Genomic DNA, 21,569 nt, shown 5'->3' on the forward strand with positions numbered 1-21,569 from the left:
AACCCTTTTATACAAACAGATTTATCAGATATTGCTAGTCTTCGATTTTGTGATCAATTGGAATAATATTACTCAAAAGTTTTTTAAAAGAATTTTATTTATTTTTATTTTGCTATTTTTATTAAATATACAAATTTTATTTATATTTTTGTGTGTGTTTTAATTGTTTTTATTTATTTTTTTTTGTTGTTTGTTTTGTTTTTTTTTATTTGTTTCTTATTTTTGTATCCAGAATACAAATCTAATTTAATGTAGTTGTTGGTTGCTTTTTTGTTCATAAAAGTAGCCTTACACTTGTATCGTTTTAAACTTTCACTTATGTAATGTTTCTTAGCTGAATTGAATACACAATTTGTAAACAAGAACAACGCTATAATTAATATGATAAACTTAGGGGGTCTGAAGAAAATTAAGGAAATACATACATACCAATAAACATGTTTTAGTTGCGTTTGGAAGCGAAGGAAGTAAGGAGATTTGGATGTGTGCTTACAATTTATACAAACGTTTTGGGAATAGATTGCCCAAAAGATTTAAACAAATACATTTTCATATGCAACTATTGACGGGGAGATAGAGGGGCATACCATATAGCAGTATGCACTTTCAATTAATTAATAATTACACAAGTTTTGGGTGTAAAAAGCCACAAAATGGATATACATTTAGACTTAGGCACTAATCTAACAAAAATGTGGGCTCAATCGGCATTTTAGGTCATGTAAATCAAATTTTATGCATATGTGTCTGCATGTAATAAATGTATGTATGTATATATAATCATTGATTGTTCAACTAAATAGAAAATAACAAGCACTATCGAAATTAAAATTATTATTTATATATAATATAATTATTTGACGGCAAAGGGCCTCGTGATATGGTTAGAACAACTTTCATGTTGTCCGGGTCTCGATCTTGCCTCCTTTGGGTGTGATGTAGGCCCCAAGCGCTAATTCAATCAAATAAATCTACAATCGTTTTATCGTTTTTTAAGGGTCTGTCTGTTGCGACTCATATGGGGGATACGTATGCGTATGTATACATATGTATATATATTGCTGCTTTGATTATACATATATCAACGTACGTATTTGTGTTCTCATTTAAGTTAGATAAGCATAAAATATGTTGCAAAAATTTGTTCGAAAGTTTGTTGTTGCTGTGGTCTGCCGTTATTGTTGATACATGCTTACGGGCTACAATCATATCATATTACAACATTTACGTAATTATGTATAGTGTTTATTCCCCTCTTTGTTTGTTGTTTTCCTTACTCGCTACTATGTATATATGTCTGTAGTCATGTTCATGTTCATCTTCTTTCCATTGCATTTGATTTTGTGTACAGGTTGTGTGTCTGTCTGTATTATTATTATTATAATTCAGTTTATTGTATACAATACACGTGCCTCATAGGGTCGGTCGGATTAGATATACTGAGCATCGCAGCTCCAATCTTCAAGTTATTGCTCTATATTTCATAACATTCCAGTGTTTATGTTTGTTATTGTTAACCTTATCTAGTTAGAATCATCTTTGTTATCTACACAAGTGCCACGAATCGCTTCCGATTCCGATCCGGATCTCGAACACTTTAACGTACAGACTTAAACAAATGTTTATTGTGTTAATGTTTTTCAATGAAAAACATCGCCTCTCTTGGCGCCTAAAGTTGCTGCTGGTGCTGGCCACCAGCGCGTTAGATTATGATTATGATTATGATTATGCGCGTAGTGGTGGTGCTGGTGGTGCCCTGGGACACCACCCAGCGCCGGCTACTTTGGTTGTCAATCGTTCTTCACTGGATAGTAGATTAGATCTGGCTGCTGTTGCTGCATATGATGCATATAGTCGTTGATAGGCGGCAGCACTGACTTCGTATCGTCGCCCAGCATCGGATAGCCCACACCTACGCCGACACCCACCGGCGGCGCCGTGCGCTCATAGACGCTGCCGTGCGGCGGCGGCGGGGGCAACAAGTGCGTAGCGCCCGCCAGCGAGTGCAGCGGCTGCTGCAGGCCGTGCGCATGCGCGTGGGCATGGTAAGGCTGAAAGCTGTTATGCTTCTGCTGTTCGCTGACCAGCTGCTCGCTCAATGCGCTGTGGTTGTAATGTTGCTCGTAAACATTGCCAGCGCCCGCATGCCGCATCAGACCAGCGCCATAGGCGCCGCCGGCATTGTGATGTTGCTGTGCCGCCTGCTGTTGCTGCGGCTGTTGTGGTTGTTGTTGCTGCTGCTGTTGCTGTTGGGGCGGCGGCTGTGGCATTAGGTCAAAGTTGTACTCCAAAGGCGTGGGATTCGTGTCGATGAGATTCGTGAGAATGCTGCCTATGTTGTTATAGTTGTGAGCATCTCCCGGTCCGACTTGGTTCGCCTGTGGCTGTGGCGTTGGCGGCTGCTGCTGTGGTTGTTGTTGTTGCTGCTGCTGCTGAGGCTGCACCTGTTGTGGCCACATGTGCTGGAAGCCCAATAATTCGCCAGTCAACGCTGGGTCTTGTGGCTGCTGCTGCTGCTGTTGCTGCTGTGGTGGTGGTTGCTGCTGCTGTGCCTTGTTGACGCCGACGGCTGCTTGCTGCTGCTGCTGAGTGGACGGCGCTGGGGCGCCGACGTTCATTGGAAGCCCGAGAAACTCGGTCGAGTCGACAATGTAGAACTTGTTGTCCTTGAGCTCGACTGGCTGGTTGTTCGGAGCCCCGCCAAAGCCCATGTTGCCCCAGGAGTCAGTTGCCTGTTGCTGCTGCATAAATTGCTGCTGCGTTGCGGACGCAGCGGCTGAAGGCGACGGCTGCGGCTGCGGCGATTGCAATCGCGAGTGTTGGTGCTGGGGCGAATGGGTGTGACGATGCTGTTGTAGAATTAACTGATGCTGGTGATGCATTGGGGGCATGTGGTGCGGCGAGGTGAAATGTTGCTGCTGTTGCATCTGCTGCGCCTGATGCGGATGGGGATGCGGATGAGGGCTCTGTGGCGTGTGACTGCGCATATGTTGTTGCTGTTGCTGCTGCTGTGGCTGTTGCGGCTGCTGCGCTTGCTGTTGTTGATATTGACTTATCATCTGGTGTTGCTGATAACCGCCCGCCGTATTGCTAGTGGGCTCAAAGTGGAACTGGCTCTCCTGGCCACCAAAACTGTTCATCCGTTGCATATGCAGCTCTGGAGTGCTATTGTTGGGCGTATGGGGTGTATGGGGCGTGTGGGGCGTATGGCGATGGTGCGGCTGCGGTTGCTGCTGAGGCGGTGGCACCGCTTGCTGCTGCGATGGCGGCGGCGTCGCTGCAGCATGCTGTTGCTGTTGCTGATGCTGATGTAGCGCATTTTGCTGTTGCGTCGGCGGCGGCTGTTGCTGCTGCTGCTGTTGTTGCAACTTGTCTGCACTAAAGCTCTGATTGTACATGGAATTCTGCTGAGATTCGCTCGTGGAGACCGAGTGCTGCGACGTTGACGCCGTTGAGGACTGCGAGCTATTGCTGCTCACAATGGCGGCATTAAATTGATCCTGCTGCGAACAGCCCGGCGTTGTAGACAATGGTGGCGGCGGAGTGGGCGTTGCCCCCACGCTAACTGCCTTTCCGGCGCCTTGCTGCATCTGCTGCTGTTGTGCCGCGGCTGCAGCTGCCGTTCCCGGCTGTGACTTTGCCTTGCCGACTGCTGACTTTTTGCTTGCCTTTACCGGTGGTGGTCCTGGCATATCAGGCAGTGGCGCCATATCTGACAGAAGAAGAGCAAATAAGTAAATTGTCGACATTCACGGGATAAACATGCACTTACCTTCATCATTCGATTTGGGGAAACGCTGTTTACCCTTTTTAGGAGGCGGCGGCTGATTCCCATGCATTGTCTGCTTGTGGCGCACCAAATGTGTTTTCCATTTGAAGGTCTACCGAAAAGAAAAGATGAGTTTAATTCCCAAATAAAAATACAAGGCAATAAACATACCTGATCGCAGTGGTTGCAGCAGTGCGGCCGTTCCTCTGAGTGTGATGGCAAATGGCGCTGCAACGATTTGGCAGAGCCAAAGCGCTTGCCGCACAGCGTGCACTTGCACTCGGATACATCGACGTGGGCGTTGCTGTAGTGCTCCTTGAGCGCAGGATATGTAAAGTACGAGGAGCCGCACAGGTCGCACACGTAGGTGCGCTTGACCTCAGTGTGCAGCTGCACGTGCCGCTCCAGATTGGCCTTGAGAGTGAAGCGATTATGGCAAATGTGGCACTCAAAGAAGTTGTCTCGCTTGTGCACGCGAATAATGTGCTGATAAAGGGCGTTCTTTGAGGGAAACTCGGCGCCGCACACCTCGCAGATGGCGCCGTCGGCCTTGTGGCCCGTCTCTTCAAAGTGCTGCTGCATCTTCTTCTGCGACAGTTTCAGGCCGCACTCCCCGCACGGAAAGACTACAAACAACAATAGAACAACGATATTAGTTAAAAGCTTCGCTTTATCGATATATATACATGTTAAAATGCCTCGACCAGGCTTTACTAGGCACCGGCGGCTTTGGTGAAATTTACATTCACGTCGACTCACTTTTGAAATCCTTCTTGTGCGACTCGACGTGCGCGTGGAACTGCTGCCGACGCGAGTAGGATTCGCCGCAGGTCTCGCAGACAAACGGAAATTCCTTCACGTGCATCGTCCGATTGTGCTGAATAATTTCCTGCAATTACATTATACAAATAAGTACTTTATCTGTGTTTATAATAATATAAAGGAAGTCTCATAAAAGTCTTTTGTCTATTGTCTTACTACTCTTATTGAAGAAACTCTGTTCTGAACCTATTGTCCCAACTAATAGCTGGCCTATATTTATTTTGACCTATGAACACAGGTATTTTTACTATCTATCCACCAATATCCGACTTACAAAAGGATTACCTACCTTTAAAGACGGTGAAACAATTCCCAAATCAATTTGTAAAAATATCTATTAATATGCCGATATCGAGGCTTGGATGAAGAACAAAGTTGCATCCAACCACAGTTTGCTGAAGAGGCTGCAAACTTGCATTAATCTAAACCTTTGGGGCCAAAAATGGTCATTGTTTTGAATCTCTAGTCTTATTTTGAATTGAAACCAAGATATGAATGAAAACCTGGGTTCATAGATGTAACCAATATGTATGGAAAAGTATTGGTTTGAGCCATGAAACGAATGATTGACAATATTTAACACTTAAAATTGCATCTACGTAAATTTGATGCAGCTGTCATTAGGTTTCTACGAACTGTCGATATCAACAATATCCAGGTAGGAATATAATTGTAATCAATTCTGCTAAATTCCGGTATTTCTGGTACCGATGCAAAATGTTACTGAACCGCAGCAGCAATATGACATGATAGAACGATCAACCAATGTATGAAAGCTCGGCAAGCGGATCTTGGGTAATAAACGTAAATATTTCAGGTAAGCCTGCTCGTCCGTATCTTTGTGATATAAAGCATATGAATGGGTCGCGTTCGTACCTCCAGCGTGTTGCCGTTGGGCTGGCCGCAGTCGTGACAGTAGCCGGGATGCAGCTTGTAGTGGTCCAACAGGGACTTGCGCTTCCGATAGGACTTGGGGCACAGCAAGCAATTGTAGCTGGGCTTGTCCTTCTTGCTACCGGGCGTTTGGCTGCCGCCGAGCTGGGAGGGCGGCGCCTGCAGGGAGGTGCTGCTGCTGCTGCCGCCATCAATGAGCTGCTGCTTGGCAGCGTCCAGCTCGTCCATCTCATTGTCCAGCTCGTCATCTTCCTCCTCGCCCGATAGCTCGTTATCATCCAACTCCAGCGAGGAGTTCAGCTGCGGACACGCATTAGATCCGACTCCAGACGTAGCCAGGTGCGGTGGCTGCGACTGCTGATGTGGATGCGGATGCGGATGCAGATGCGACTGACGATTATTCATCATTTGCGCATGCTGATGCTGTGGAAAGGGGCTCTGCTGTTGCTGCTGCTGTTGTTGCATTTGCATTTGCATCATCTGCTCAATGATGGGCGGCATTGAGATTGGATTATTGCTTGAATTATAGTGGTTCTGGTTCTGGCTCTGATTCTCATTCTGCAGCTGAATCTCACTGCCAGACATCAGCTGCGTCGTCGCCGACATGGCGACACCTTCGAGTCCATACGCAGTCCTCATGGGCATGGCCAGATGCTGCGACTGCGTCTGCATCTGTCCTTGCGACGCCGACTGCTTGGCGGCATGCTCCGGTCCCAGCTGCTGGGACAGCGAATTGTCGCCCTTGTTACAATTGATGTTGTTGTTAATATTGCTTGACGATGTAAGGCCATTGATCACAAGATTCGCACCGCTGCTGCTGCTGCTATTGCTGAAAAATAAAATAAAAGAAAACGTAATTTAATTTTCGAGTGCAAATTTAACATAAGAAAGTCCTGTGTGCCCGACTAGTAGATATCCTGTACCAAGGTCTTAAAATACTGCCCTAAATATTTAGTTTATTCTATCTTTAACGAGAGGATATATCAGACATCAATACATTGCGCTTTTCGTTGCTTGACGCTTATAATTCTTAACAAGTTAAAGCATGAAATGAGTGGGAAGGTGCTTGCAAAATCTGCTCATAATTTGTTATATAATTTTCTTAATAGTACATTTATATCGTTGTTTATCCTGCTCGAAGCACGTTACGTGGCGAATATTTCCTCAGTAGTATATTAAATATATTTGAATCTGACTTTAAATTATCATTTAAAATGTTGCATGGATAATGATTATATTAATAACAAGAGAACCTACATATATTCCAAATTTGGTGTTATGTGACTTTATATTTCACATGATTGCACTTTGAAAGATTAAAATCTTATTATTATTCTAATTGATCTGTAAAATTGTGTGCATGTTAATTACGAATCTATGTCTGCGTACACGGTATCTGCTAGTCGAGCACTCTGGAATGTATTTTTGGATTAGTTGACTTACAGATGGGTAGAATGAATCTGCGTCCCATGGCTGGTGTCCATGAGAAGGGAGGCAATGCCGTTGTCGTGGACGGCACTGCTGTTACTGTTGCTGTTCCCGCTGCCGGTGCCAGCTACGCTGTCCAATCCGCTGCCTACGCCAGCCAGCATTTCGTCAATCTCAGGCTCCATTTCCAGCCCATCGATGAGACGACCTGCGCCTACACCATCGTCAATGAACTCCTCGAACTTCATAATCTCCTGGGCCGACGATAGCTGCGACTCTGTCTCTGACTCTAGCTCAGAGTCGCCAAACGAAATGGATCTGAGCTGGCGCTGCTCTTGGTTCTCCAGCAGCAGCGGCACTTCGAGATGTTGGTCCACTTGTTGGCTTTGCTTTTGCCTTTGCTCCTGTTCCTGCTCCTGCTGCTGTCCCAGCAACCTGGCAGCGGCGGCAGCAGCTGCAGCTTCGGCGGCGGCCTTCGCAAGCTGTCTGCGCTCGCGTTGCCGTCGCCACTCGTCCAGCCGTTGCTCGCGCAGCTCCTTCAGCACACGTGTCGAAGGCGTTGTGCCCAGCAGCCGGCCGGTGATCACAAAGTTGTCGTAGAACTGCTTAAGGAAGGGCTTGTGATGTTGGCTCAGCGCCAGACGCAGCAGCACTCGAAACTGCGCCCTGAAAGCGCGCTCACTGAACTCCCCGCTGCTGTGGTGGTAGCGTAGCGTGTACTGGTTGTCCTCGTGAAACACATAGCCCTCGCCCAGGCGGGCGCGTATGGCCGGCGCCATAACATCCAAGCTGGCCACGTGGCTGTTGTTGCTACGCTTCCGTTTGACCAACGACGTGGAGCCGATAAGCTTTTGTTGCCGGCGCAGCAAGAGCTCTTCGCAGTTGTTGCTATTGCTCCCATTGTCATAGTCATCGCCGTTCTCGTAGTCCTCATCCGCCTCCTCATCGAACGTCGCTGCATACTTGCGCTTCACCAAGCCACTGGCCGCTGCTGCCGTGTGTATCAGATCGAGGGGATCGCTGGAGAGGATGGGACCTGCTCCGGTAATCGTATCCACATTGTTGCTGACACTGGCGTTCGAGCTGATGGCGCGGTGAAAGTTCAGACGCTTGCTCATGGAAGACGAGTTCTCGGTATCGGCGTCATCATCGAGGAAGTCATCCTCCTCGTCGAGGCACATAAACTCCTCCTTGCAGAGAATCTTCTCAAAGTTTTGATTTAAATCGATGGCGGCTGCCTCATCCTCGCTCTCCCGTTTTATCTTCACACCCGGCTCCGTTTTCTCCTTCTTGGTGGCAAGCAGCAGCTGCAACTGCTCGCTCTTCGCTAGCTGCGTTGCGTCCGTCCCGGCGCCATTGTCATTCGGATTGTGACTGAACAGATTCCTGACGACTCTGTCGCAGGCCTCTGGGTATTTGCACTTAAGCGTTTGCAGCAGAAATTTGATCGCATCGCACCGCGACGCCGCATTCAGACTATCCAGTAGATTCACAGACTGATCCACCTGTAAAATGCAAAATAATAGTGTTTTCGTTAAATGGCAACAAAGTGGCAAAGTAGAATGTAATATATAAATAATTATATCAGCTGATCGTCAGTTTATCAATGCTTCCATATCCCTCATAAAAATGTTCATCATATAATTGAGTGGACTGGACTACTATTAACATAGAAACAGACGGTCGGAATACTGAACAAAATATATGCATACACTTAATGGGCTCTGAGACGTCTCCTTCTTTGCGATACACATTTCACAATTTATATGGCTTCCAGGAAATTAAATTGGCTTTAACTTTGATTGAAAGATTTAAAAAACACTAATTTTTGGTTGATTTTGTGCCGATCTTACGACTCGAATATGTATTATATACATTTTAGGGGCCCCCTTTAATAATACTGTGATTTCATATTTGAAGTAGTCGCAGTTGTTGGTGTTGGCCAGCTCCATTAATAGCTTATTCAATATTTATTAAAATGCCGCGAAAATGGCCAACTTCCGTTAGGTGGCCCCATTTGGTGCGCGGCCCACACGACAATGTGTGGCAGTGTTGTCACGTGCTCCCAAAATGGTATAATTAATGAAATTCTCAATTAAATCAATTATGTATGCACTGTAAGTACGAGTGAATGTGTTTGTGTTCGTGTTTGTGTGTGTGTTTTGTATGTTTTTACTCCAATTAAGTTGAACAGAGACAACACTCACACGTGCACTCAAAAACTGTCATCAAATGCAATTACTGATTATGATTTTCCAAACAATTTAATGCAATTAGAGCGCCAAGAGCGCGCGCTCAGCTCAGCCAGCGTTAGCGTCGACGTCGTCGTCAATGAGACCGTCAGCAGACAGCGCGGCGACAGCGACAGTAACTGCGCTGCCAACGCGAACGATTAGCGCACAGCATAGCGAAGATGGCAGGCAAAGTCAAAAGTGTATAAAAAATAGCAGGAAAAATAAAAATTCTATGTATATGTGTACATACATATGTATATACACATATACAACAATAATGCAAAAAAAAAAAAAAAAGCGTGCTGCCAGCGACGATGTTGGCTAAAGGGGGGACAAAGAAATTAAAACAGCGCACAGTTTGTGCTACTTTTTCCCCATTCCACAATGTTGCCATCTCTGTATATAATGTTAATGTATATGTGTGTGTGTGTGCGCGGCTATATTTATGTGTGTGAGAGAGTTAAAGCAGCGAGTCAACAAATTATTGTAGTTGTAGTTGTAAAAACATGATGGCGCTCTCTAAATTGCTCTCCCATAACCCACCCACTGGCTGGCATTTGTTTAGAGAGCGAGAGAGGTTAACAAATATATAGACATGTATATTCTTTTATATATATAGAAGGAGCTAGAGGGAGCGAGAGCGTGTGAGCGGCAACTGTAAGGAACGGGTTGGGGGCAACGGCACTGAACAACAAAACTATGACCCTGCTAGCAACTTTTAAATATTCTTTTAGCAAGAGCATAAAATTAATATGATGTTTATTGAATTGAGAAAATTACTAATTACGAGCTGCGGACAAACCAGTAGCTGGTTACTTAATATATATTATATATATATTTGATTTAATAAACTACTAATTCATTAAAAATTTTGATGCCTTGTAAGCTAGGGATTGCATTAGAGTTTTTTCACTTTATGTGTACTCTGCATTAAATGTATTTTATATCGCCACATTAAACTGTATTCATTTGTATTTAGCAAAACATTTTTCAAATTAAAATTTACTTAACCCAACTGAACATGGTAACATTTTCGGATGTTTTGTTTAAATTAAAAAGCGTTTAGGGTGATGTAATTACGTTATAAATAAATAAATATTAAAAAAACATCATAATTATGAGATAACTTTAGAGATTTCCATAAGCTCGCTATGATAATATTGTTGCATAACAAATGTGTATTATTTATGTCAAAAAAAAAAAAAACGCTTTCGTTGCTGAATTAATTTGTTGTATTACAAAAACTATTTTTAAATAACAATTATGTTAAAAATTATTCCAAATAATATTTCGCATGCTTTGGAAGCTTATTTGTGTCTATTTTGAATAACTGCGAATTGCTTTTTCTTTATACTACTCTTATATTTATGACATCGAAGCCAGATTTTGCATCAAATTTACATAAAAATACGATGTTCAAAAAAATAGTTTCATCTCTGAAAAGGCGTGACTTTAAATTTCTAGGGAACGCGGTACATAAGCATGGCTTATATTTAGTTTGAATTGGAACTATGGTCTGCCTGAACTAAAAACTAAATTATTTATATTTCGATATTCACTAAAAAGTTATGCAAATATATATTTTTAGATAGCAAAAAATGATATTTTTAACCAAACACAGTTTTTAACAATATAGATTAATTTTTTTTTTTTTAATTTCTGGAATACCAAGCAAAACCTTTAATGGCTAACGGAAAACGTTCCAGCATCAGGGAATTATAAATAATTACGGCCCGAAGCATTCTAATTATAGTGTAAAATTTATTGACTTGCGTCGCGGTGGCAACTCTTTTCGCTTGCGTTCTTCTCGAAATTGACAGTTAACATTGTTGCAAGTTTAGATTGAAGAAGAGGAGAGCACGAGCAGCGCACAAAACTGAAAGCCCACGTGCGTTTGTGTGCGTGCAACAATGCTTATGTGCGTGTCCATGTACAGCTATAAGAGAGTGCCTGTAATACATACATACATGTACATAAAGATGTGTGTGCGTGTGTGTGTGTGCCTGTTGCAAAGCTTGAGCGCAAGCAATGTAAAGGAAAAACAAATTACGATTTTAATTACATAAATACGAACACATTCACGAGTATGAGTGTGTATGTGTGTGTACAAATACATGGATATGCTATGTACTATAATACTTTTTTAGTTCAGATTCTTGTCTTAATTCCCTAAATATCTAAATATTTTACTATGGGGATTCCTTTTTATTACCGACTCCAGAATATGTCGTTTTATTTAAATAATAAATATTGCAACATTTATTGGTCTGGTATAAATAATTTCATATTTAGATACTGTTATTAAGCCTAATGTCGACGAGAATCGTATTAGAGTATCTAGAGGTACGAAGGATCTTACGTTTTGGCCTGGCCTGGAATATCATGAGCTTGGTTACATTTAAATGTGGCGTTAATCCATCCAAGCTCATAGTTAATCCTAATGGCATTTGCCTTACTATTGGATAAAATAATATCAAACAGGTTAGTTAGTAATTAACAAGCGAGATTATTTTTGGCAATATACTCAGAAATGTCTTATTAAGTTCCAGTGAATATGCATTATTTTGCTTTCCAAGCAAGCACTGACTAAATAAATATAAATTTATCTAAATCCCGGCTAAAAGCATTTGTCTGGTTTATTTGCATTAAGATTATTTTCATTTTAAAACGAAAAAGTTTTCGTTTTCGAGCAGGAAATTAAGGTGCCGGTTTAATATCTTATAAATACATAAATACTTTAAGCAAAGAAAGCCTGATAAATAAGGTATTGTATCTAACAAAAAGTTTCTCTTATATATAAATAAATATGCATGTAAAAGTGCCTGAAATATCTATTAAACTAAATTGAGCACAGCAACTACATAAATAAGTAATGTGGGCGTGTGTGCGTACATACTTGCACTTTATATATATATACTATATCTATATATATGTATAAACATATATCTTATAAATACATACACATATGCATATAGTATTTACAAATATTTGAACATTAAGCACGAAGGCTTAAGTTCTCTATAGCGCAAACAAGAGCTACATGCGAGAAATTCTTGTTCTTTTGTTTCACTTCGAATTTATGGTTCATTCGTTTTAGATTCCTTTTATTGTATTTATGTAAATCGTGCCGAGCTTTCATGCTCAAACGAAACTAAATTTTAGCTTTTTTGGGGAGTGGTGCCTGACATTAATCAAGATACCGAATAAATAATGGGATTAATAGTGCCCATTACACGCAATCGACATGTACATATGTGTATAAGATTCTTGGTTTGTGAATGAAATTGGATATACTTATTTATATTATATATTTTAAAATAGTTTGTGGGCATCAGAAGCGAGTTAAGACAAATTTATGGCGGTAGTCGCATGACATTTATTTAAATTTAGTTATTTAAACTTTCTTTCTCTTTCTGTATATCTAGACAGCAGTTTGTAACTTTGTGTCCTTTATATCAAAGGATCGATAACCGAACTATTGAATTGACATTAAATTGACAGGCAATATGTTAAACAGAAAGAATTTAAATCTTTTCATAAATAGGCATCCTCAGCGAATCATATAAACATTGAAATTTTTCTATTAAAATCTTATTTGACTCAATTAAATCCAACTATTATAGATTTGATAAAGCTCTTTAGCAAGATGATAAGTGTTCTATTTTGTTTGCTTAGTTATTATCAGCTGTTCAGTATTACAAGCAATTAACATGTACGTATCCATATATATGTAACTATGTATATGAGTGGCAGTTATTGTCCGGCTTTGCCCGTACTACGTTTTCATCTTCTTCAATTTTATATTTTAATAGCTTTTCCACACATTTCCCGCCCTTGGGAAAATCAATATAAGCTCGTACCCCATTTAAAGTCGATCAAATGGTATATCCACAATTTGTATACAATCTGTTTTCACTAATTTGCCACACATAAGAACGGAATTTCAAAAATTCTGCGTTGTATTCCACGTACCGGCTTTGCGTTGAACATTATTTAGTCAGTTTTATAAGTAAGTACCATAAACTTTTCTTACTTGATCCTGATTCGATTTCAAATTAAATAGTTTTAAATTACTCAAAAGGGCAAGGAATGTTTTAAGAATGTCAAAAACAAGTAAGACAAACGGTTGGTGAATGAAATAATGAATAAATTATGAGTGTAAAATATCATTTAAGTTCTCGGTATGAACATAATACATGTTTCACAGACTAGGACAAAACAAACCCAAATTCATATGTAAAGAGCCTCAAATTGATTCTAGAAGAATAATGAATTCACTATTTTTGTTTTTCCCATTGAAGCACGAGTAAATATTATAAAAACACCTTTTCCTTTTTATTTCAAGCAGAAAATAGGACGGGACTTGTGAAAGTCAAATGTGGAACAGTTTTAGCGGGCTGTCAAATATTTTATACAAAAAGTGTTGCGTCAAAAGTTCATAGAACATGCGAATGGCTATCTTATAGACAAGTCTGATTTCAAGGAGTTCTATATAACTAAAGTATAGACAAGTCTGATTTATAGAAGTTCCAAGTTTAAGGCGTCCTCTGTGCTTATAAAGTAAATGGTATAATAGACTGGGGAGTATTCGATAAACGATTGCCTATGTACACATGTATTTGAAATACAAATGCAATTTGTCTTGATTTATTGGATTTGGCTGCTTCTTTTTCGGCTGCTTCGTTTTGATATTGTTATGTACCTGTTCGGCACGCACAAACACAGCGATAAAGCAACAGGGGAAGAGTGAGAAGAAAGAGAGTGAGAGCACACTCACACAAGTAGACATAGACATACATATTTACATGTTTCGAGGTATTTGTTTACATACAAAGCACATATTTAGGTTGCCAAACTGTAAACGTTGCAGTTGCAGCTGTAGCTGAAGTGGGGCAAGAATCGCGGCTGCATTTTTAGCAAACTTATGTTTTACATTTTGAGCGCATGCAACGTGTACCAGCACACATGCACAGCCGATCACACACACGCACACTACATACACTTGCACATACACTATTGCACATTGTATGTGTGTAAGCACTTGTGTAGTTTTACTAATCAAATAAAAATAGCATTTACGTTGTCCTTCTTTATTAATGAAATTGGCACAAAGCGAAACAAAACTAGCTACACAAACATATACAGACTTGAATCTGCGTACAGTGGCTCGTGGTTTAAATTTCTCAAAATATTTATCAAAAACTCGACGTACAATATTTTAGATTAAATTTTAATGCACAAAACTTAAATTTGTATTTTGAAATATAATATATATAAATATTTTCGTACATCAGCATTCCCCCTTTCAAATTCACTATAAAACAGTTACACAGTAGATTCATGTGCATGACAGTGTACTTTTTATTGAAGATTTTAATTAAATTAAATTAATCAGATGCGATAAAATGTTTAATTGAGACACTTTAAGCTCATATAAAAACTGAACAACAAACGCAACATTCAAGGACAATAAGATAATATCTATTCTATCTTAGTTTTACGGTTTTCGAATGTCACCAATTAGCTTTAGCATCTTTCTCTTACTCGCATTCTAACAAGAACACAATCGAGAAATTGATGAAAATTTCCTGCAACCTTTTATTTTACCACTGTGCACGCTGTTTACAATTCTTCACTTGTGCTTTGCTCGTCCATTCGTTCTCCCCCTCACACAAGCACGAACACAAACACAAACACAAATACAATCAAATTCATGCTCTCTCGTTGTTGCTAGTGTTGGCGCTCTTGTTGTTTTTATTGTATATGTAGTCAGAGTGGCGCGCACAAGTTGGATTTCGTAGTATTTGTAGTATTTATGCACATACATACAAACATACTAAGCTATGTAAATACGCTTGTTCATATTATGCATAAGTGTTTGTATAGATGTGTGCGTGTGTGCATTCAAGTAATGTAATGTTGTTATAAACTAATAAAAATAAAAATAAATATTTTCTCAAAACGACGAAGAAAACAAAACAAAAGTGAATAATAGCCAGCCCCACAACTACGGCAATGAGAAAATGGGTCGAAAGTGGGAGAAGTAAAACTGACTGACTGACTGGCTTGTGGGCTAAAGAGGGGAAAGGGAAAAGGGAAAAGAAAAACAAAACTACAATTCATTTTAGAAAAGAAAAAATAAAAGAGAAGAGAATAATGCTTTTATGTGGCACTGGTGTGGGAAATGCGGAAAGGGAGTGCTACGGGTTAGTAGGTGGGGGAGAGCTTAGGCGGTAGAAGGTGAGGGTAGGGGTGGGGCAAGGGCACACAACTACACTACGGAAGTTCATGCACAGACACAAGCACAAAATATCCATGTTGTGTGTGTGTGTATGCTTAAGCGCGCGGATATTGTGCAAGAACTGATTGTAGGACGGGCAAAACGGAAGGGGCAGGTTAAACGAACGAAGCTTTTAAATAATAAAACAAGCAGCTGCCTCCACCACCCCAAGAGAAGGGCTATAATATAACAATGAATGGACAAAATGAATATTGATTACAGATCATAAACATAATGGATCATGATAAATACTTTACATACATATATGTGTGCTCGCAATTTCTCGTTTTGCTTTTTGGGAGGTTTAAAATATACTCATAATTTTTAATGAGACTCGGCACATTTTTATTATAAAAGATGACAACAAAAACAACAGCTGAAATTAAACTGTTAGTGCACACTGTACTTCACTTCATGTGTTATCTCTTTCGCTCTCTCTCTCTTTTGCTTCTCCATGCGACTCTGCCGCTCTCTTCTTTGCCTACGCATTACACGTTGTTTTGCCACTCTCATTTGATAGTCGCACGGAATGTAGACTTACATATACATACATATATGCATGCATGCTTGTGTGTATGCATGTGAGCATGAATGTACACATTTATGTATTTAGTTAAATGCGAGAGGGCTGGGACAGGCAGGGTATTATATAGAAAACATTATTTAATTACCAGTAATTTAAAATCCAACTGTGTAGTTTTGTTATCCATTTTGTTGTTGGTTTCTGCATTTGGCTGAATTTTATTTATACGTTTCACTTACACACACACATACACTTACACACTTGCACTGCGCATACAAGCACAATTTTATGATACACACACATACATACAGTACGTACGTATGTATTTTATTATTTCGATTTTTCTTTACTTGTGTTTCGCGTTTCTTCTACTTGCTCGCAACAGCGCAGCTCTTTTTTTTGTGTTATTTCATTTTCCTCATTTTTCTTTTGCCCTTTTATACGTTAACGTTGACGGCTACTGCGGATGTCGCTGTTGCGGCTGCTTCTACACAACTTTTTTCTGTATTGACAACATTGAGATATTGCCATTGGTTTCACATTTTATTGCATAAATTAACAATATCAAATGCTTAACGAATATTTGTACACTTTAACTATTGCTGCTGCCTGATTGCCACTTTCTGTGGCACACGCACGCACACACAGACACACACTCACACCGACGCGCGCTCAATGATGATCTGCTGCGTAGGAAAAATTTCCTAATGTTTGCTTTTATTTGTATACCGATGCGCGGAATATATTTTAGTAATTTTCCATCAATGGAAACCGATTATTTACTATTTTTACAAATTTAGTTTAGTTTCTTAGGAGCAAAAACTGCAAAAAGCGACGGAATTTCCACAAAATGTTTTGTACGGTATTTTTTTAGAGCATACGAAAAAACAGGTAATTTTTAGGCAATTTCCGACGATGACTGCCAACTCGCTTGAATTGTCAGAGTTGCCACATCGCATATTTATCGTCATCGCTATCGCCAATCAATTTCATTTCCTAAACCCATAATTTTGAAATTTTATTTCATATACAAAATTAACTTTTTCCATTATAATTACAAGTTATTCATGTACCATTTCAAGCAACATAGACTGCTTAGGATTTCGACTGCTGCTGCGCTTGCTTCTCTTTTTTAGCGGCTTCTGCTTCAGCCTCCAACTTGTTGTATTTCTCAATTAACTTCTCCACGTCGGGCTTTTCCAGAACGCTGTACACCGTCGTGTTGTTAATGCGCTGTAAAGTGGCCATTTCGACCTTCTCTATAGTCAGCTTTGTCGTATCCAAAGTCTTGCTAAGAACCTTGATGGCCAACTCCTTGGCCTCATCTAACTTAATGTTGTCCTTGTCGGCCAGTTCCTGCTTTAGCATAGAAATCGCGGCACCAAAGTTGTTGCCAATGCAAGTGGCCTTCCAGCCACCATAGTTGCCACTAGGATCTGACTGATATAGCTGATAGCCATACTTGTTATCCCAGCCCATGTAAAGCAACGACACGCCGAAGGGGCGCTTGCCACCGTATTGAGTGTAGGCCTGCTTGATGTCGCACAAGTGCGAGACGAGCTGCTCGCATGGGATTACCTCGCCATAGCTGAACTGATAGCGCTGGGCGATCAAACGCAGCTCAGAGGTTAACACATTTGCATCGGACGTAATGCCCGCCACGGAGCAGACCATATTTCTAAAAATCACGTTTTGAATTTACTATTTAACTATTTGGTGTTCATTTTTTTACTCACTCATTCAGCCGGTAAATCTTTTCGGATGGAATAGCGTTGTCTAGCAACTTGTTTGTGCTGCGGCATTCGGCGGCAAGCACAATACCATCCTCTGCCAGAATGCCCAGGCATGTGCCGGCATGGGATATGGCCTCCATGGCGTACTCCACTTGGTAGAGGCGACCCTCAGGCGAAAAGATAGTTGTGCGGGAATCATAGCGACGCGCCTGAAAAAGAATTGTAAAGGTGATTAGGCAAATCGCACATGCATGTGCAAACCGATGAGCTTGCGTCTGTTAAACTTAACGCTTACATCAGATTCACTTAATTGTAGATGGTGGACAAAATGTACTTACCATTTTTTATTAATTTAAAAGTATTGACAATTTTTTGTAAGATATTAAGCAAATATGCGGCGTCGAGTATTGTTTCTCCCAAATTATACTTGTCATCGCCGAACAGAGCTGTCGCCTTACTTTAATTTTGTATTCGATAGGGGAACTAATATATCGATAGTTTTGTATATATGGATTTGGACCGAACGTGTATAGGATGTACAAGTTATTTAATTTGACTTTCATTGCGGCTAGTACCTAAATAATAGAGTTTTTCTTTTAATATGAGAAACATTATTTTTAAACAATTTAATAAATACATCGATAATAATGCAAGCTATTGGTGTCCAAGAAACTATCGATATGTCCACTGTTTCCACTGATTGATGCACGTTAAAGCAACTGCTCATTTTGAAAATAAAAATTATGATATTGCTACTTTATACAAGCGGCAGAAAAATTTCTAAAACATATTGTAAATAATTGTTTGTAAAGGTGAAATGCATCCCCCCTCCTCATCCCCTATTTTTAGCTATGTATCATTTTAACATCCTATGAAACGATCATTTAAAAACGGGTTTTAACATCTATACTCATTGTCAACTGTAAAAAAGCACCAGCAATATTTTTAATACTAGAATAAATTACAAATTAATATCGTCATATAAGCTGGTAACACGGAAAAAACAGCGAAAAGATTCAAATGCATGGTAAGCGTGAAGATACTTTGCGTTTTTAAACTTCTGAATATAAGGAAAAAATATGCACATAGAAAATGTGAAATGTGAGATTGTGAAACTTACGACGTTCATACATAACACAATTTTAAAATACACATGTTAATTAAAATCTTATTATTGTCTTTACTTTGCAGGTTCAGACTCTTGAAGCTTAATAGTGAATATGATCAATAAAAGGTTAAAGTTCATTTGCCAACATTAGGATAAAATGCACTGTGGAAGTACAGAAGGAGATATCTCCGACCCCATAAAGGCTATATTAATATTCTTGATCAGTATCCAGAGAAGAGTCGATTTAACTTTGTCTATGCAAGCTCTTCTATCAGTTTTAAGGCTATCGTCGAACATTGGTCCACATTTATTAAAGTTTAAACATCTCATTTTTTTCAAGATATCGCAACCAGACCTTGCGAGCTATAAAATGTTCTTTACATATGACTAAAATGTTATCAACATCCGACTACATACAATTTTTCGATTTTTAAAATATTTGTTAGAAAAATTAACAATTACGAGCTTTACAGTTCTCCTGACAAATTTGCAAAGTCCCCAGCAATATGTCTACAAGGGGTAAGTACACGGGGTATACATAATGTACAATTTTAATACTCTGAATCCATAGAAAAGGGTGTAAATGGGGTTAATGAAATAGATAGTTTGATACTATAAATATTCGAAATACATATATTCCCATAACATTCGCACAAAAGAGTTTATTATTGAATGGGTATTGGGTATTTTAGCAAAGCTCGTAAGTTTTAAGAGCAAGATACACCAAAAGCTGGTATGTAGATTTTCGTCTAGTTTAAACATATCAATACTATATAACTTTTGGGTACCTTCCCCCAATGCCCCTAAAACTGTAAGAAACTCAATTTTAAAGGTGTATCCCTGCGATTCGGTATAAACAGTTGTTTGTGTGTCAGACCTGAAAATATCATACATTTTGGATTTAAAGGGTAACGTCTATTCGGGAACTCCCGACTAGAGCAGGCTTACTTGTTTTTAATACATTCATTTTAAAATAAGCTTAATTTGATGACAAACTAAAAGAAAATAAAAACTGACCTTACAGCAATATTCCTGAAGTAGTTTTCTATGCAAGGGTCAAGATATATCCCCAAATGTTGCTTCTATATATATTGTAAAAATATTTTAATAAAGTACATAAAGTATATATATTATGCGCATGATAATGATTAATTTTTTGTTAAGCATCGACAGTAAGGCAACAGACTGGATACGTTAACAACAGTTCCAGGCAGACTAGGCGGGATTGCAACATCCACACTGGGCCATAAACTCAGCTCAAGCAGACACGATTATGGCTCGCTGGCGAATGGCATGGGGCAAATCCTACCCACACCCGGAGCTGGAGACGCAGAGACGCATTAATTGTTGGCGGCACGCGACACGCGACACAGTTTTATTAGACTGTTGCTCCTTCGGGCTGGCAAACACTTTAAATTCAAATGGAGCACGCTCGGAAGGCAACAAGTGAAAGCGGACGCAGTGTAAGCAAAACAATTATGTCCCTTTTTCCAGCCCCAAAAGTTGCCCCTGAGTCTGTGCCGCTGACATTGCTCGCGTAACCTTAGACATTCGCATTTCAATTGACACGATGCCGGCTCCGGATTCGGCTCCACGAGGCGCCATCTCACCCACAGGCGAATGCCTGCCATTGGCTGGGGCGCTCGTGTCCGACGGCTTCATCTTCGCGTCCGGGTTGGAGGTGTCCTGTTGCCGAGCAGCGTCCTGCCTATATAAAAGGTCCAGGCTTTGCATCTGGTTCATTCGATAAACGCGACTTCCAATGTTCGGCCAAAGTTTTTCTCGGGACAAATCTAATTCTTAAATTCAACACAATTTAAATATTTTTTAGTGTTTTCTTCAATATTGAATTTAAGCTGAATCTACATTAAAAATTAAAGCTAACCTAGTCGAACAATATTTTGTTAAGGTTTTAACACTTTTTGGCAACATTTAAAGACACAAAAATTATTTGCGCCTCATTATCTTTTGTAAGTGTGATTTGAATAAATTTCCCATTTCTATGTTGCCAGCGCGCGAAAGAAAGTGAATTACTGCATTAATATTAAATGCTTTAAATTTCAAATACTTTTGATATTGTTTCGTGTTATCAATTCTGGAATTCTTAAAGTTATCATAAGCACGAATATGCGACTAGTTCAAAGTTAAAGCTCTTCAGTTTGATGGGAAAGGATCTTATCTCTGAATATATAAAACTGTTCGTTCTGAGTGATTGACTGATTGACTGACTGACTGATTGACAATCAACTCACAGCCCAAACCATATAAGATGGAAAATTAAATTTGTTAGTGCACGCTGGAGTGATTTTTTTTTGGGATATTCACCCGCAACTGTGGAAAATTGACGGAAAACGGTCTTGAACTTATTTTTTGAGGTGCTTTTTTGATAGGAATTGCGGGTCAAGGTTAAATTTCAGGATTTGTGCTCATTTTTAATGTTTAGGAATGGCGACTCAACTAGTCTTTAATATCCATTCCACGAGATTAAATTATGGAGTTCATTTTTGTACTTTAGTTTTTCATCCGATCTGGTTCCAACTGATTTTGAAATATCTATGTAAATTGCATTTAATTTCTTACGGGTAAAGCCCACAATCTGAAGCAGGAAACTTAGTTTAGGATTTATTTACCGTCATAGAAAACTGTCGAATATAATGCAAAGTATTTTTTTTGGTTTTTTTTGAATAAACCAAAGAAGTTTTAATATTATTTCCCAATAAATTTCAGTCCCTTTATCCCAAGCTTTATAATCTTAAAAGCAACTGGGAGATATAGAAT

General features: G+C 39.8%; 2 protein-coding genes across 2 annotated transcripts; both read right to left on the reverse strand.

The window, feature by feature from the left end:
- Positions 1-629: 629 nt before the first annotated feature.
- On the reverse strand, positions 630-16,812 carry LOC135432265 (mediator of RNA polymerase II transcription subunit 12). The gene is made up of 7 exons (XM_064687865.1): positions 16,099-16,812; positions 6,929-8,418; positions 5,468-6,314; positions 4,529-4,658; positions 3,941-4,395; positions 3,773-3,881; positions 630-3,712 (listed from the first exon to the last, which is right to left on the reverse strand). The coding sequence occupies exons 1-7, from the start codon at positions 16,135-16,137 to the stop codon at positions 1,791-1,793; spliced, it is 4,992 nt and encodes a 1,663-aa protein (XP_064543935.1). The 5' UTR covers positions 16,138-16,812; the 3' UTR covers positions 630-1,790.
- Positions 16,813-16,955: 143 nt separating this feature from the next.
- Prosalpha3 (proteasome alpha3 subunit) lies at positions 16,956-18,166 on the reverse strand. The gene is made up of 3 exons (XM_064687869.1): positions 18,022-18,166; positions 17,687-17,892; positions 16,956-17,628 (listed from the first exon to the last, which is right to left on the reverse strand). Exons 1-3 carry the CDS (start codon positions 18,022-18,024, stop codon positions 17,046-17,048), a joined length of 792 nt encoding a protein of 263 aa, XP_064543939.1. The 5' UTR covers positions 18,025-18,166; the 3' UTR covers positions 16,956-17,045.
- Positions 18,167-21,569: the final 3,403 nt, after the last annotated feature.

This window comes from Drosophila montana, unplaced genomic scaffold (assembly GCF_035044405.1).
Source record: "Drosophila montana isolate Dmon_TW-CO22-7 unplaced genomic scaffold, ASM3504440v1 contig_3200_1, whole genome shotgun sequence".
Classification (NCBI taxonomy): Eukaryota; Metazoa; Arthropoda; class Insecta; order Diptera; family Drosophilidae; genus Drosophila; species Drosophila montana.

Coding starts and splice junctions, on each gene's coding strand:
- LOC135432265 (XM_064687865.1), bottom strand. CDS start 16,137: ATGGATAACAAAACTACACAGTTGGATTTTAAATTACTG. Junction 4,659..5,467: donor CCAACGGCAACACGCTGGAG/GTACGAACGCGA, acceptor ATGTAATTGCAG/GAAATTATTCAGCACAATCG. Junction 4,396..4,528: donor GCACAAGAAGGATTTCAAAA/GTGAGTCGACGT, acceptor TGTTGTTTGTAG/TCTTTCCGTGCGGGGAGTGC.
- Prosalpha3 (XM_064687869.1), bottom strand. Junction 17,629..17,686: donor AAGATTTACCGGCTGAATGA/GTGAGTAAAAAA, acceptor CGTGATTTTTAG/AAATATGGTCTGCTCCGTGG.